Source organism: Embiotoca jacksoni, unplaced genomic scaffold (genome assembly GCF_022577435.1).
Source record: "Embiotoca jacksoni isolate LCO1_2020_lvr unplaced genomic scaffold, fEmbJac1.0.p SCAF_9, whole genome shotgun sequence".
NCBI classification, from domain to species: domain Eukaryota; kingdom Metazoa; phylum Chordata; class Actinopteri; family Embiotocidae; genus Embiotoca; species Embiotoca jacksoni.
In genome coordinates, this window is record NW_027185447.1 from 2690025 (window position 1) to 2704608 (window position 14584).

At 43.2% G+C, this 14584-nt stretch overlaps 1 protein-coding gene across 3 annotated transcripts in view; it reads right to left on the reverse strand.

Moving 5' to 3' along the window:
• Positions 1-11481, reverse strand: part of mib2 (MIB E3 ubiquitin protein ligase 2) — a 46259-nt gene extending 34778 nt beyond the window's left edge. Inside the window, exons 1-2 of one of the 3 annotated variants that reach the window (XM_069140174.1) lie at positions 11336-11481; positions 10160-10246 (exon numbers count right to left, since the gene is read on the reverse strand). In XM_069140174.1, the coding sequence (XP_068996275.1) occupies positions 10160-10190 (31 nt within the window). In that variant the 5' untranslated portion in view covers positions 10191-10246; positions 11336-11481. Of the gene's footprint in view, positions 1-6671; positions 6693-10159 lie in introns of those variants that run through there. The other 2 variants (XM_069140173.1, XM_069140175.1) reach the window with 2 other exon arrangements.
• Positions 11482-14584: the final 3103 nt, after the last annotated feature.

The following is a 14584-nucleotide window of genomic DNA, read 5'->3' on the forward strand; positions in this document are numbered from 1 at the left end:
AGGTCCATGGTGAAATCACTAATGCATTACTATTAGTGGTCACAAGAACATGTGCAACACAAGTGCTGACGATGAAGCAAAGTCACTTAGAATAATGAATGCTTCATCAGCATTAACGGCGCGATTATCTGCAGGAACCGTCTCTGTACCGTGTGATTGGTTGGACTGCAACTCAAAACAAGTGTCAACAAAGAGTGAGGTCAGATAGCGGTACTTATCCTGACATGAAGTACCATGTCTGTCAGAAACGTGTATCTGACCACATGCTTGAGCAGACGGTGGTTGTAATCCATCAATTCCCTGTTTACAACAACCATTCATTTACATCATACGCACAATGAAGGGACTTCAGCGTTTTCTGTGAGCAGTGTGGACAGAGAATGAACTTTAAGTCCCGATGCAGAGAGAAATTTTCAACATCTAAATGTCATTATGAAGTTTATCTATATTTGTGTGAAATTACCCATAAATTGACCGAATACTCAGCACCCATCTGGTCATTTTTTTTTTACCTGATATGCGTTTTAGTATACAGCGTAGTAGTTCCGCTATAGTGTTTGTTTAAAAAAAATACACAAAAACAAATAACTTTCAGCAAGGTGGACAGATGTCTGTAAGCAGCTGAGATTACACCCGCACGCTCATCAAGATTACAATGTCATTTAGGTATTAATGGCATCTGTTTAGGCATGAAAACATATTGGATGAAGGGGATCAAAGGAGGGAAAGCAGGCTGCTTATACTCAATGTTCTGTCCAAAATGACAGCTTAGCCTCCTTTATACACTGAAATAATACCCCAGTCATCGAATGTTTCAGCATGCACACAAGAGGAGCTTTCCAAGAAGCTCCGGGCATTTTGCACGAGGACGGGTGTCGGGAAAGTGACGGCTGACAATACAGTCATGATGAATCTCTAACTTCCACTTGAATCTGCAGTAAAGCAGAGTGAGAGAAAAGCAGCCGGCTGTGTACAATCTAGCATTCGGAGCTGAGGACGTGTTTTGCAGATACAGACAGCTAAAACCTAAACCTGCCACCTACATCTAAAGCCCACACGTACCAACACCCCCCCCCCCCTCACCAGCCCCCTCACTGCGTGTTCCAGAGAGAACCTGGAGCGAACGCTGATATCTTATCATTATTAAATAGACCGATGCTGACAAGTAGACACAACATGGGGGATTCAGTGAATGACTACCTACACAACAAGGTATTTTCCCACATCGTGCATTCAGTACTGAGACACAGGATGTTTGTGCCTCTACAAAAAACGTCCTTTACAAATGCACCTGCAGGGAAAGGGTGAATACGCCGTTCACAGCTGCACTCAGCAAACAGATTTAGTCAAATATAAGGCAATTATCTTTATCCCCAATGCTTTCTTTTTAAAGGTGACAGATGGTCACCACCAGAAAATCTCCTCCACGCAGAAACTTTGGAGAAAATATGAGTGAATCCCAAAATTGCTTCTTAAACAGCTGTCAGTCATCAGTAAAACAAAGCTGTTACCTCTTGTGGAAATCTCTGGGGGGGGGGGAATCGGACGAACCTCATGTTGCCCACGAAGTAAAGAACAGGCATGTTTTATGCCACCAAACCTTTCTGAGAAGTTTAAAGGTGACTGTCACTCTTGTTCTGGGACAAAAGTTCTTCAGAAAGAAAAAAAAAAAAAAAAGAAGAAGCCTGCAGATGTATTCAGTGTGCTTCAGACCAGTCTGAACAGTGTGCACTTCAAACTTAAAGAAAACATTGAAAATATTTGATGTTTTGCAAATGCAAATATTTTATTTTCTGTGAGATCATGTTATCTGCAGGAGTCAGCAGGACCAAACAGGACAAAACAGGACAAAACCAGGACTGTGCCAGTTTACTAGTTCACAAACCAAGAGGAGGATCAACGTTTTTTTTTTTATCTTTTAAATACTTCTTTAAAAATGTTACAATTTTCCCTTTAAATTCTTTTCAATTCTGATCAGATCACACAAGCGAAGAAAAGCGACTCAATATAATTGCAAAGTTTTGAGTCAGAACAGGCAACAAAATGGTGGTTTATAAAGTCACACTTTTCATAAAATGTAGAGTAACTGGTTGCCAAGGAACTTAGTATTGAAAAAAGTTTGGGAAATGTCAAAGACTTGCAGCCATTATATATTTTGTTGTTTGAAAAAGTAGGTCAAGTTATCAAATGTCAACTTTGGTTACCGGCTTTACAAACAGCAAAAACATAAAATGATCGCATGTGATGGATTTTAGTTCCCGGGTCTCTCTTTCATTTGGAAGTATCACAATAACAGCTAACATCTATTTAGGCTCAACAGGTGTAGCTGCAGCATGAGCTCTGTTGCTCCAGAGGTTGGCACGCCACCGTACATTCCTGCATTTCTGTGTGTGTGTGTGTGTGTGTGTGTGTGTGTGTGTGTGTGTGTGTGTGTGTGTGTGTGTGTGCGTGTGCGTGTGCGTGTGTGTGTGCATGTGCGTGTGCGAGTGTGTGCGTGTGCATGTGTGTGTAGGCAGTCCTGACCAGGCCACCTGTTGTGCCAAAATGTCACTGCCAATCTGCACCAGAGGAAAGACAGGCCCGCAACAACAGATGGGCTGGCTTCCGTCACATCCACTGCTGAGGACCAATCTGTGAGGGCAACGTCAACCCTCCTTCACACACAAACAACCAGACACTCCTTTGGCCAGGACACAAGTGTGCACTTCACCATAAACATATGCACACACCCACAATTTTTTTTTTTTTTTAAAGCCTCAGAAATATTATGTCATTTCCATAAAGCATGTGTACTACGTTACTGAGGATATAACTTGAAAGCTTGTTTCAAACTGCTACATATGGCATTCGATGTATTCAACATCAATACACAATTGACAATTTTAACTGCAAAATCATTTCAACTTTTTGAAAACAAAGTGGAGAGCAACTTAAGTGTTTTGCAGTTGTTACTGCATATATCAAAAACATAGTAAACGTAAAATATAGTGCACAATGGAGACACACAGGGCCTGAATTTCTAGAGGTTTGCGTGTGTAAAATCACGCGCAAACTCCACACCACCCGCAAAAAAAATGTCCAAGCAGATTTACTAACGAGGTGCAGTGAGGATCGCGTCTTTCAAATGTGCAATTTAACACACGTTGTCCATTTTGCGTGTTTGCCTGCATGCATATGTAATATTGGGCGTTTCTGCTTGAAGGTGCAAAATACCAGGAGGGACCATTCAAATAGAACAATTTAGCACCCGCAACGATATTTGCTGAACCTGAAAGTAGAAACAGGAGAAGTGATTGAGTGTGTATTTTAGTACGACTGAAAAGTTTGTATTAATCAGATGCGCACATCTGGAGAGACGGCTGCTTATTGTGGTGAGAAGGAGACCCAGAGAAAGCAAATAATACTTAGAGAACGTGTTTTTACATAAGTGGAAACATTTAGGAGATGACAGAGAGAAATTATTATTATTTAGAAATATCGTTTGTCCAGCGATGACAGTTCTGAGTTATTGAATGAACTGAATGATGATTGACAGCCAACAACAAGGAGGAGCCACGAAATACCAGCAATTAAAAAAAACTTCTTACGACTCAGCATTTTCCTGCCTCCGGGTCGTTCCAGCGTATCGCTGCTTGGATATTCCCGCCCAGTCCCGTTATTCAAGGTGTGCTGTCACAGGTGCTGAATGTGTCCCGCAGAATTCACAGGTAGCTTCATCAGGTTCACGAGCACTCGCGAGGCTCTGAATGAAAAGTACCCACAGAAAGATCTGGACCTGCTGATCGGTGTTTGTGAGAGGATCTCATCTGCCGTACTTCCTGTTTTATTTGCCAACGTTTTATGATTAAGCCTTTGTTTCGCCTTTTTGTTCTTGTTATGTTAATATTTCTTAATTTCAATGGGATCAGATTTCCTTCTCCTTTTGCGGTCGCTCTGTTTTCCGTTGCTGGAATTACTTTAACACACGTAAACACCTTATTTAAATACAGCGATTTGCAGCTGATTTCAATGACGCAATTACTCTCGAGTAAATCACCCGCAAAACGGGTGCAAAAAAATGTGTTAACATTTGGAAGGAACACCCAATTTAGCGCCCTTTATTTGAGATCTTAGTAAATCAGGCCCTCAATGTCCCGTTTGTAACTTTGTAACTGACCACGTATCTCTTTGTGCTCTACAGCAAATAACCTTTATGCTGTAAAGCAGATCAGCACTTCCCTCTAAAATGTCACCCAGGTGTAGCCGATGTAAAATATAGGGTCTCACTGGTGGACTAAGCCACCGCCAAATGGAGGCCTGCAGTGGGACTGTGGTTCCACCCGTCCCACATGACTAGAACCTCTGAGGGAAGAAAGCGGAAGTGAGATGGTGGGTTTGTGTGAGGAGGAGGGAGTGACGCTCCCAGAGCCTACAGTCGCAGGGCTGAAAATAGTCCATTAAAGAAATGCTTCAGAATCAACAGAATAATGGCACACATGTCCCAACTTCAATGTTGAACTATGACAGTGTTGCATAAGCGTCAGGGGGCCAGCGACATTACAAACTATCTGCAGACACTGAGGGTTTCACTGAGCAGATATTCATAATGCAACAAGAGGACCCAGACCCACTCTGATAATAATCACCGAGCAGCTTCTAAATGGAAAAGGACTCAGAAGAATTATTATTGGCAAACTCAGTGCCATTAGATGCTGTGAAGCTGTAAAGGACTACTTGGGCTGCATGTCCTGTGACACATGGTCTAACTGGCTTATATACTCACTCTTATTTCTCATAACAAAAGCCTGTTTGTCTATTGCGCTATTTCTCTTTTATATCACTGTAACTGGAGCTAAATTCTTAGCAATGTGTAACCTTCGCTAAAGAGTTCAGCAACATCAGCCTCGTTATCAGAAATAAGTAAAGGCCTGCTAGAACTGGTTCAGGTCAGAAACATCTGGTGGCCAGAGGACTTTCAGGAAAATCAATAAGGACCCAGAGTAAATAACACATGTACAAAGATTTCTCCAGCGGATGTGTCAAAGCCTGGATGAAAACTCACTAGTTGTCCATTTCAAGTTTCTGTTTGTCCTATCTTCCTTTTCTTAAGTATCACTCAAAGGACCGCTGTGGATTTCAGTTCATATTGTCCACAAGGGAGTTTTGAGTGTTAAATGTTGAAGATTTCTAATGTTCGCATATTATTTCAATAACATGAAACTATTGAAACAAATTCACAACGTACTAAACAGAATTATTCACATATTTATCCTGTAACCTTTGTCCAAAAGCCTCCCCGCAGAGCTTACTGGCTGTAACAAAAAGCTGCTTAATACTCACAGAACAGTTCAGATGATAGCACTTTATCCCGAGTCTTTTATAAAAGCACTACCACAAAAAAATAAAACGCACTCCCACATCCCTAAAAACACTTACTATCAATTTAATAACCGTGTGTGCAGATTATCATGGCACACCATCGTGGATTATCATACTCACTCCCCATGATCTTCAGCCCACTTTTGAACATGCTGGCAGCTGTATATGATCCCAGTTTGCCCTGACCTCCACAAGCTCTGTGCTGCTGTTGTCTCCACCAGCATCTGGCATCTGCAGCAGTATGAAGCAGTACAGCCCATCCACAGGGGAGTGAACCCTTTCCCAGTATTTGGTTGGCTGTGAACTTTGATCTTTGCTTTGGAGCGTACAGTTTTTGTTTCCTCTGATTGGTTATTTTTTTTGTATGACAGATGTTGATCAAGGACTGGACTAACCTGATGCCTTATCTTAAAAAAAACACACACACACATCCTGGCTGAGTAGGGTACAGACAAATGTCACAAATGAGCAGAGCTGAGCCCACAACAGGACTGTGTTTCAGGGAAATACATCACTTTGTGAACGAGTGGGCATTGTCACATCAGCGTTGATCACTTCCTGTGTTTGATGAGGCGGGTTTCTTGTAAAGCGAGCTCACTTTACACTTAAAGGATCTGACGTGATTACAATCTTTTTTTATTCTAACAGCACTGTAGCCATTGTCTACGTGAGATATCTAATTACCGAGTACCTCACGTTGTGATAGCTAATTCTAATAAAAATCGAATAACCGGCGATCCAGAATCCACACGCTGAAATACAAAACGACTTGCAGAGCTTTGACATGGCACCGCTGCGATGCAGCGTCAGGACAGACGTGGTTTTTTTCTTTGCCTGTTTGATCATCACCAGTCTGCTCCACCAACAGTGACAGCAGCAGCCGAGCCAGCCAGATGTCTGCTTGCTTAGCTCGTCCGTAGCTTTACTACAGACCGCAATGACATGTGGCACAATTGTAGCAGCGTGGCCACGGACGCATACCAGCTGCATGCGTGTTGTCTTTGCACGAGATCGTTTCACCTTTGCACTGAGAAACCAGCCCGTCCGCGTGTTTACTGTGCCAGTGGGATGACAATGTAAGCAGTCATGTTTGATTTAAAGAGGAAGGACACTGTCGGTTTAATCGTCTTCCAGAAACGTATTTTTCAAAAGATTCAAACTGATGAGAAGGACATATATTTGCTGTTTCTTTAAATGTTGACAGCATCATTGGTTTCAACGTCTCACAGAAAAGACATGCTAGCATTTAATCAAACAGACAAGACTCACTGCATCACTTGATAAATAAGGCATGTGCTGTTTGGATGGTTTACCTGTTGGTACAGTGATGTGCAGCAGGGTGAACAGAGAGGAAGCGGCTAGTACGTCCTGCTACATAAAAAAAAAAAAAAAAAAAAAAGCTATCAGTGGTCCCACCAGCTTCCAGCGAGATGAAAAAATGCCTCTTCGGGGCTGGAGCTTAGCTCTGATGCGCTCCCTGAATGAACTGGCCGAGGAGGAGGAGGAGATACAGGGGGCGGAGGAGGAGGACAGCCGGGCCGGTATTCCAGAGACGTGCTACACACTTGCAAGCGGTCTTACAGAAACAGCATCCCGGTGTACAGACGGACGGACTGACTGAAGAGGATCAGAGCTGTCAGGGGAAGAGGACCGAGCCGTGCTGCTGGAGGATGCAGCCAGCATTTAGTCCTTTGTGCGTTGTGTCAGCACAGATTACCACCATGGAAGAGGAGGAGGAGGAGAGGAGAGGAGAGGAGAGGAGAGGAGAGGAGAGGAGAGGAGGATGGCCAGGCAGAGCGGCTGCCCGACCAGCGCTGCGTTCAGCTTGACGTTCCCGTGTTCTCGCATAAAAACAGGCCAACGGGCTTTGCTCTGTACAGACTCCCTCTGGTGCTGTGATCCATCACGGGGTGGGGGGGTGGGGGTGGGAGGTGAGGGGGGGAGGTGAGCATCAGTAACACGCGTGTGAAGCCGACACACTGTGTTTACAGATCAATATGTACAAACACATGCGCATCGAGCGCTGCATAAAGATGCACAGCCCTCTCTTTCATAGCCCATGGGAACACCATTCGCTCTGCTGCCAATGAGCAGACAGGCAGAGGACGGAGGGGGAGGGGGAGGGGGATACATTTCAGGGGGAGGGTCTGGATGTTGTTTTTTTGTTTGGGGGGGTGGAGGGGGTGGGGGGAGGGGGGCTGCTGCTGCTCAGGGAGAAGGAAAGGGGTGGGGTTGGAGATGATTTTGATGAATGGGCACCTGCCACAGTCCTCATTTACAGTCGCGAACGGGTTTGTGCAACCGCTGCTGGTTTGGTAGCAGCACCAGCCCAGCGTCTCTTCCAAGGCTCACACAGGAAGGACAGATTTCTTTGTTTCCCAATGCTTTCCTGGCCTTGAACAATTCTCTTTAATGTGGCCACAGCTGTGGGAGACATCAACAATATGGTTCCGAAAACCAGCCAAAACGGCATGCTGTTGATGTTGGCACACACATGAATGTACAGCTGGTAACGCCACGACATGAACAGCCAACGAATGAGCGGGGGCTTCGGAAGTGGTTGAGACCACAGGCTTATAATGAAGTTCATTACACCGCTCTCCCATCTTGTAAACAAAGCGGCTGCTGTCCATGTAAGAGGCGTGCTGGTCTGGGACATTATAAAAGGGGGCATTTATTCACACTGCTCCTCTTCCAATCGACACCAACACACACACACACACACACACACACACACACACACACACACACAGAGAAACACACACAAACATGTTATCAAATGTTAGTCATATCACCGGGAGGACAGTTGAAAGATGGGCTTGTTACAGCCCAAAACAACAGCAAGTTTAGACGTTGGGATACAGCTGCAAAGTGTTTCTGATCAAACAACCGCCCCAGCAGGTGACCTAGCTTTATTTAGAGCATCTATCATATCAGCAAACACAACAGGGAACTGAAAACATGTTTAGGGACTACAAAATCAAATCATATAATCAATTCTATTTGTGTTCTGTGTTCTGGCTCAGGGTCTGTAAGCCATCCTTCCTGCTCAGGCTAACCCTCTTATGCGTTGTGAATTGTCATCTATGAATAGTACACGCCAGCCCTTGCCTCACTTATGTCCACAATTAATATTTCCAATGCTGGACAGGATTTATGGAAAAAGAATAACAAACTTTTAAGAGTTGGCTAAAGGTTAAATCAAGCCCCAAACTAGAGCCCAGCCCCAAAAGGCCCTCGGTGGTACTGAGCTGTCGGGCACTTCCGTATTGGCTTCACTTTTCAGACCTGGAAGCTGCGTCCACTTTCATACACAGTCTATCGGTCAAATCCTCCTCTCACAGCTCATGTACGTCATTTTATTTTGTGATACGGCACCTTTTGTGGAAATTCAACTGAGTAACTATAATGAACAGAATCACACGAAAGGAAGGTCTACTGTGGACACAATTTGACACGTGACAAATACATGTACTTCCCGTCACGTTAATCTTAAGATATTGTGACTCTAGTTTTACCATTCAGCGGTCACGCTAATTCATTGTCAGCATTGTCCACAATCGCATAATGCAAACAAAGCTTTATGAAGACAGACACCTTGAAAGAAATCAAAACCTTCAGCCCATATTGAGTGTCATCCGTCTAATCTATCCGATTTCTGACAGGTCACAGTGGCAGCAGGCAAAGCTAGTAGTCCAGACATCCCTCTGCCCAACAACAATTTCCAGCTCCTACTGGGGATCCTAAAGTGGTCCCAGACCAGAGGAGATATAACCTCTCCAGCGTGTTGCGGGTCTATCACGGGGTCGGAGACGAGTCCAGGAAACCTCAACAGTCAGATACCATGAGGCCAAGCTGATAGCCACCTAAACGGACTCCTTCCAACACAAATGAGCAGCAGCTCTCCTCACAGCTCCCTCCCGATGTCTGTAAGATTGAACCCAGCCACCCTACCAAGCAAAGTCATTACCACCGCTTGTATTCACGATCTCATTCTTTCAGTCAACGATAGGTGTGGCGACGCCGCACCAATACACCTGTCCATATCATGCTCCATTTTACCCTCACTCATGGGTCTAAAGATACTGAAACTCCTCCATCTGGGACAGGGACACACTCCCAACCCACATGGAGGAATCCATCATTTTCTGTCAGAGAACAATGACCTTACTCTCAGGAAATCCCCATTTAAATGCAGTGGAGGGGTTTGAGCATCCCTGTCGCAGACGACTGCCCCTGGTAGGGACAAGAAGGAAAACTGGTCTCAAAGAAGGACCCGGAAGAGGAGCGATTAAAATAATGGAGGTGTGATTAAGACACCCTGTGCCCCTCCTTGGTATTGGGATCGGGTGCAATGTAAGTCAGGCAGCAGTTTCATTGAACTGCTTCAGTTTGATGACATTTTCTGGCACAAATTCTGCTTTCGACAACCTCCATCAAACAACACAGGTGAAATACATTACTGTACTGTCAAGCTCCACATTTCAATAGCATGCCAGTTATTTTAAAATTTTGTCAGATAAGTTAATAAAAGAAGACACTGTATGTTTGAGAAGTGATGTGGAAACCACTCTCAAATGATTAATATAACCTTCAACGAATACCAGGAATTTTTGGGAAATGATATGTCCAGATATTAAGCACTAAAACGCAAACAAACAGTAACAGGATCCATAAAATTATCTCTATTAACTATTACTTTGTCTATTACTTTTACACTGATTGTCTTCAAATTGGCAAGACAGATAAACAGAGTCACAAAGCCTTCCCAAAAGTTAATCCAAGTATCAAAATGTCTTACCTTGAGTATTTCCACATAATGATTCCCCCATTTCTTCTCAACTTCAATCATCTGATCCCGGCTGCTACTCTGAACCGCGGGTCATCACTGTGATGTAAGCCGGCAAGCGTTTCAAACCTAACTATTGTAATGTAATGTAATGTAGGTTGAGCAAATAAGGGGGACGAAGACAAAGACACGGGGCCGATGACTGAAACTATGCTCCCGTCCCGAGTAGGTGTGGCTGGGAGCTGCCCCGGTTAGGACCAGTTGCAGCTCCGGTGTGTGGCAGCTGCAGCTGGGCTCTGCAGGGCCAGGAGGATGACAGCTGTACAGGGTTAGGTCTCACATAGTCATGTCCCAGCCCCAACACATGTCGGCGCAGACAGACACGGAACAGTAAAACTAAGGCAAGAGCAGCCAATTCTTCCTTTAACCTCCTTCCTCAGCGATGATGTAATATTTTCTACTTTTACTTCCCACAGTTCTGCATTTTCCAGCTGAAGTCAGGTGACCGTGAACGCCCCCCCTCCCCCCCCACCGTCCGACACGAGGTAAAGTGGAGACGAGCACCTTCACCGGTGCTGACGGGTCCAGTTAAACCACCGCGACACCTCACGAGTCAGGCTGCCCGTGATTACTCACTGACGAGTCAAGGAAAAGCCCGGACAGGAGCCGGGTCCGTCACGAGGTGACGGCGGCACACCAAACCTCGTTCACAAATTGTCCGGTTTAATTGCTCCGATCGCCGCGAGGGGCACCGACACGACACGGGGAGGGTTTGAACAGCTGGCAGGACGAGTTTACTGGAGGACACGCGTGACGACTGACTTATTATAACCTCGGTGTCCGTTTCTCAAAGGACCAGCTGACGGGAACAGCTGAGTCGAAGCAGCTTCCTCTCGCCCACCGGAACAAAACGGTGTTTTCATCGAGGGGGGGCTCTCTGACAGCTAAATAAACTGGACGCCTTTCCAGTCCTCCGGAGGACAAAAAAAAAAAAAAAACACACGCAAATCCCCGTTTAGTCAGCAGCACAGTGTTGACATTCACCGACAACTCTTCATCGGTGGAAGTGAGGTTGTGCGTAGGACTAGCTCGAGTAACGTTGACGCTCGCTAAGCTAACTCACGTTTGGCCACCCTGCACCGATATATATAAAACAACAACAACTCCTCTCACTGTGCAGCTACTTACCGGCTCTGTGTCAAGAGTGTTTACTTTGTGATCAAATACACCCCCATGTCGCTGTCCACTAACAAAGCTGACATGGCTAGTTAAGGGACAAATAAGTCAACACTGGACTGAAAGGCTCTGCTGCACACAGCCATGACAACACGCCCATGCGTTGCGTCACTACTCATGATGCCTTCACGTGCTCCTCGGAATAAAGCAAACCAGTCTGGGGTTCAGCTGAACGTGGTGTCAAACAACCGTCTGCAGAAGAAAAAAAAAATAAAAACTTGTTACCAGTGGTAAATGACAAAAGTATTTATTTTCAGTGTAACGCAAACAAAAGCATTATAATTAAATTCTAAAAGAAGCCACTTACTTTGGATAACATGGCTGACTAAATGTGTTATGCTACCGTAATAAAACCATTAAATATGCACCAATAATGTATGTAAGAGAAGCAAAACTGGACTCATTGCAATGTACAGTGGTGGAAAGTAACTAAGTTCATTTACTCAATTAATGTAGCTTTCTTAAGTTCAGTTTTGAGGTAGTCCACTTTACTTGCTTATTTATTTTTAAAGCTACTTTTTACTTCCACTCCACTACATTTGAGAGGGAAATCTTGTGCTTATACTTAGGTACTTTTCAGATGAAGACACAGTTGATGATATAACAAACTTTTAAAATATGACACATTGTAAAAGATTAAACCAATGGGTTCCAACCTTTTTAGTTCCTCATTAAAAGCAGTGTGTAGTTACTTGTCTTGAGTTGTTGTCGGTTCCAACAAACAGGGAGTTTTCCCTCTAAATAGCTCGTGGTTCACATTTCAGTCCAAAACCTTAAAAGTGATTTGTTTTTCTTCTTTTCTCTCCCAGTAATCATCTGACTTCCTCTCAGATGTATCTGCTGTCCCTGCATATAAAAGAAGATATAAAGTAGTTTCAATAAACCCGGAGTTTACCCTTAGGGGGGCTGGCACTCTGCGGATGAGGAATTGAACCCTCGTCCGCATGAAGTCGCTTCCAGCTTTGAAGCGGCGTCGTAGAACACTGGACTATTTTCAGCGCTGATGAATAAGTCGCGGTAGGAGAAAGTGTTTCAGGGAGTTCACTCAGAGCTTCCAGGGACTCAACCGACAGTCTGGTTAACTCAACAGGTAAAAGATTCTCCTTCACCAAGGTTGATGTTAATGGTTCAAATTCCACCTGTTGATGGTGATTCGACTTTTAGTGAAGTTGAAACGTTTGGAGAAATTGAAAAAGTTTTGCATCCACTACACATGACAGGAAGATATTTAATATCACTGCAGACCCCCTTGAAAACATCTATATCTACTATCCAAAGAATGTCTGCGGCAATTTTGGTCACATTTGAATGAATATTTATGGACGGTGGAGTTATAGGTTAGTGAGCTAAAGATTTGTCACAATGCAAGCTCTCTCCTGCGAAGATTTGTGCTGCAGTGTTGCTTCTCAAATAGAAAGTTTGGGGTTCAAGCCCTCCTTTGACATAAGTTTAAAAAAAAAAAAAAAAAAAAAAGTCATACTATAGCAAAAAGTGACCCAAAAGTAATTTTTAGGTCACTTTTTGAATGACACGCTATAATATGACCTTTGGGTCACTTTTTGTCCGTCACGCCACGGGCACACCGATCTACGAAAACGATTTCTTTTGATAAATTTGAATTCCAAACATGTTAAGAGTGCACAGACTAAATTTCAAGTCGGTCCGACAAAATCTGTAGGAGGAGTTTGTTAAAGTACAACGTGTGAATCGCCAAAATGGCAACTAAATTCTAAATGGCGGACTTCCATTTGAGTTGACGTAATGGTGCAATGGAACTTTTTTGTACATCTCGGTGTGATACACATGTCTACCGAATTTCATGCATGTAGGTAAATGTCACCTTAAATTAACACACATCTGTACATTTACATCTGCAGTGGCTGTATATTATAAGCATGGCTGCATTTCATTTTATAGAATGATCAAATTAATATTGTAATCAAGGAACTTTTTATTTAGAATTTTGATAATTATTTACAAGAGGGGAGTGGCCATTTTCTAATTGCCTTAATTTCCCCCCCAGGTCCTGGGGCTATGGGTGGATATAGGAGCTCAGACAACCCACAGAGATGCAGTGGGAAGAAAGGTGATTATTAAAATGAAGCTTGGGATGAGTTTCTTAATAAAATCCAATTAAAGCATTGGACTCTAACCGCACTCAAACACTGCAACTAATGTGAAAAGGTCATGTGTTTTCTTAAAAACACACTGAACAGGGCAAAGATTTTGTGTAAATACGAGGTATTGAATCAAAAACACATACGAAGAAATAATATCTGTTAATTTTATGGCTTCGCGTTTCTACTCTCATATTAAAATTATTATTAAATTATGAAAATAACTTCCTTCAGATTGTTTTAAGGAGACAAGACAAAATTACAAAACAGAAGTTATGAGTGTTGTTTCACCACAAATCAAATTAGTGATACCAGAAGACATTTTGGATCTTTAGATACATGTTATGTACAAATAATTAAATATTACACCCAACAGTTGAACTGATCTGACCCTGCAGATTACACAGAGCACATTAACAGCTGTAGCTGCAGGTTTTATCAGCTGTTCAACACTGCCTCCTGCTGACAAACCACGCAAACTCAAGTTTCTTGTCAATTTGCACTTAGTAAATGTTGAGAGTGCAAGTTTGACTGAAAAATTGTCCAAGCATAATATCCCACAACATTGAAGCCCCTTTATTCATTCATAGTGGCTTAATGTAAAAACAGTATCCTTATATGATCTACAGGACTATTTCTTGAATTGACAAAAGAGGAGGTTGGTACTGTACGTGTCTCTGTATATATCTTGTCTGCAGCCAGAACATGTAACAAACGCAGAAACAATAAATAGACTTGTAGCTTTTCCTGTAGTAACGGTCAGAATGAGCGGCCAGTCAATGCCAGATTTGTATCTCTAAATGTTAATGTCAGTATGAAGGAAGATTTACTGCTCTGTACGCGTGGTTGTAACAATACTGTTGTTTTCCTCTTCGTGCGGTCCACTCTGCACTTCATATTTCATCAAAGGTTACTGACACACATTTAACGCCCACATTTTGAATGGAGTTAAAAGTGCTGCGTTTTCTTTTTAGTCTCCATATTTTGTCACATCATAAATCAAAACTTGTTGTAAATATTTGTCATGCTCTGAAACCCTTTTATTGTGTTAAAAGCTTATCTCAAACTCTTTATTTCAGTTTAG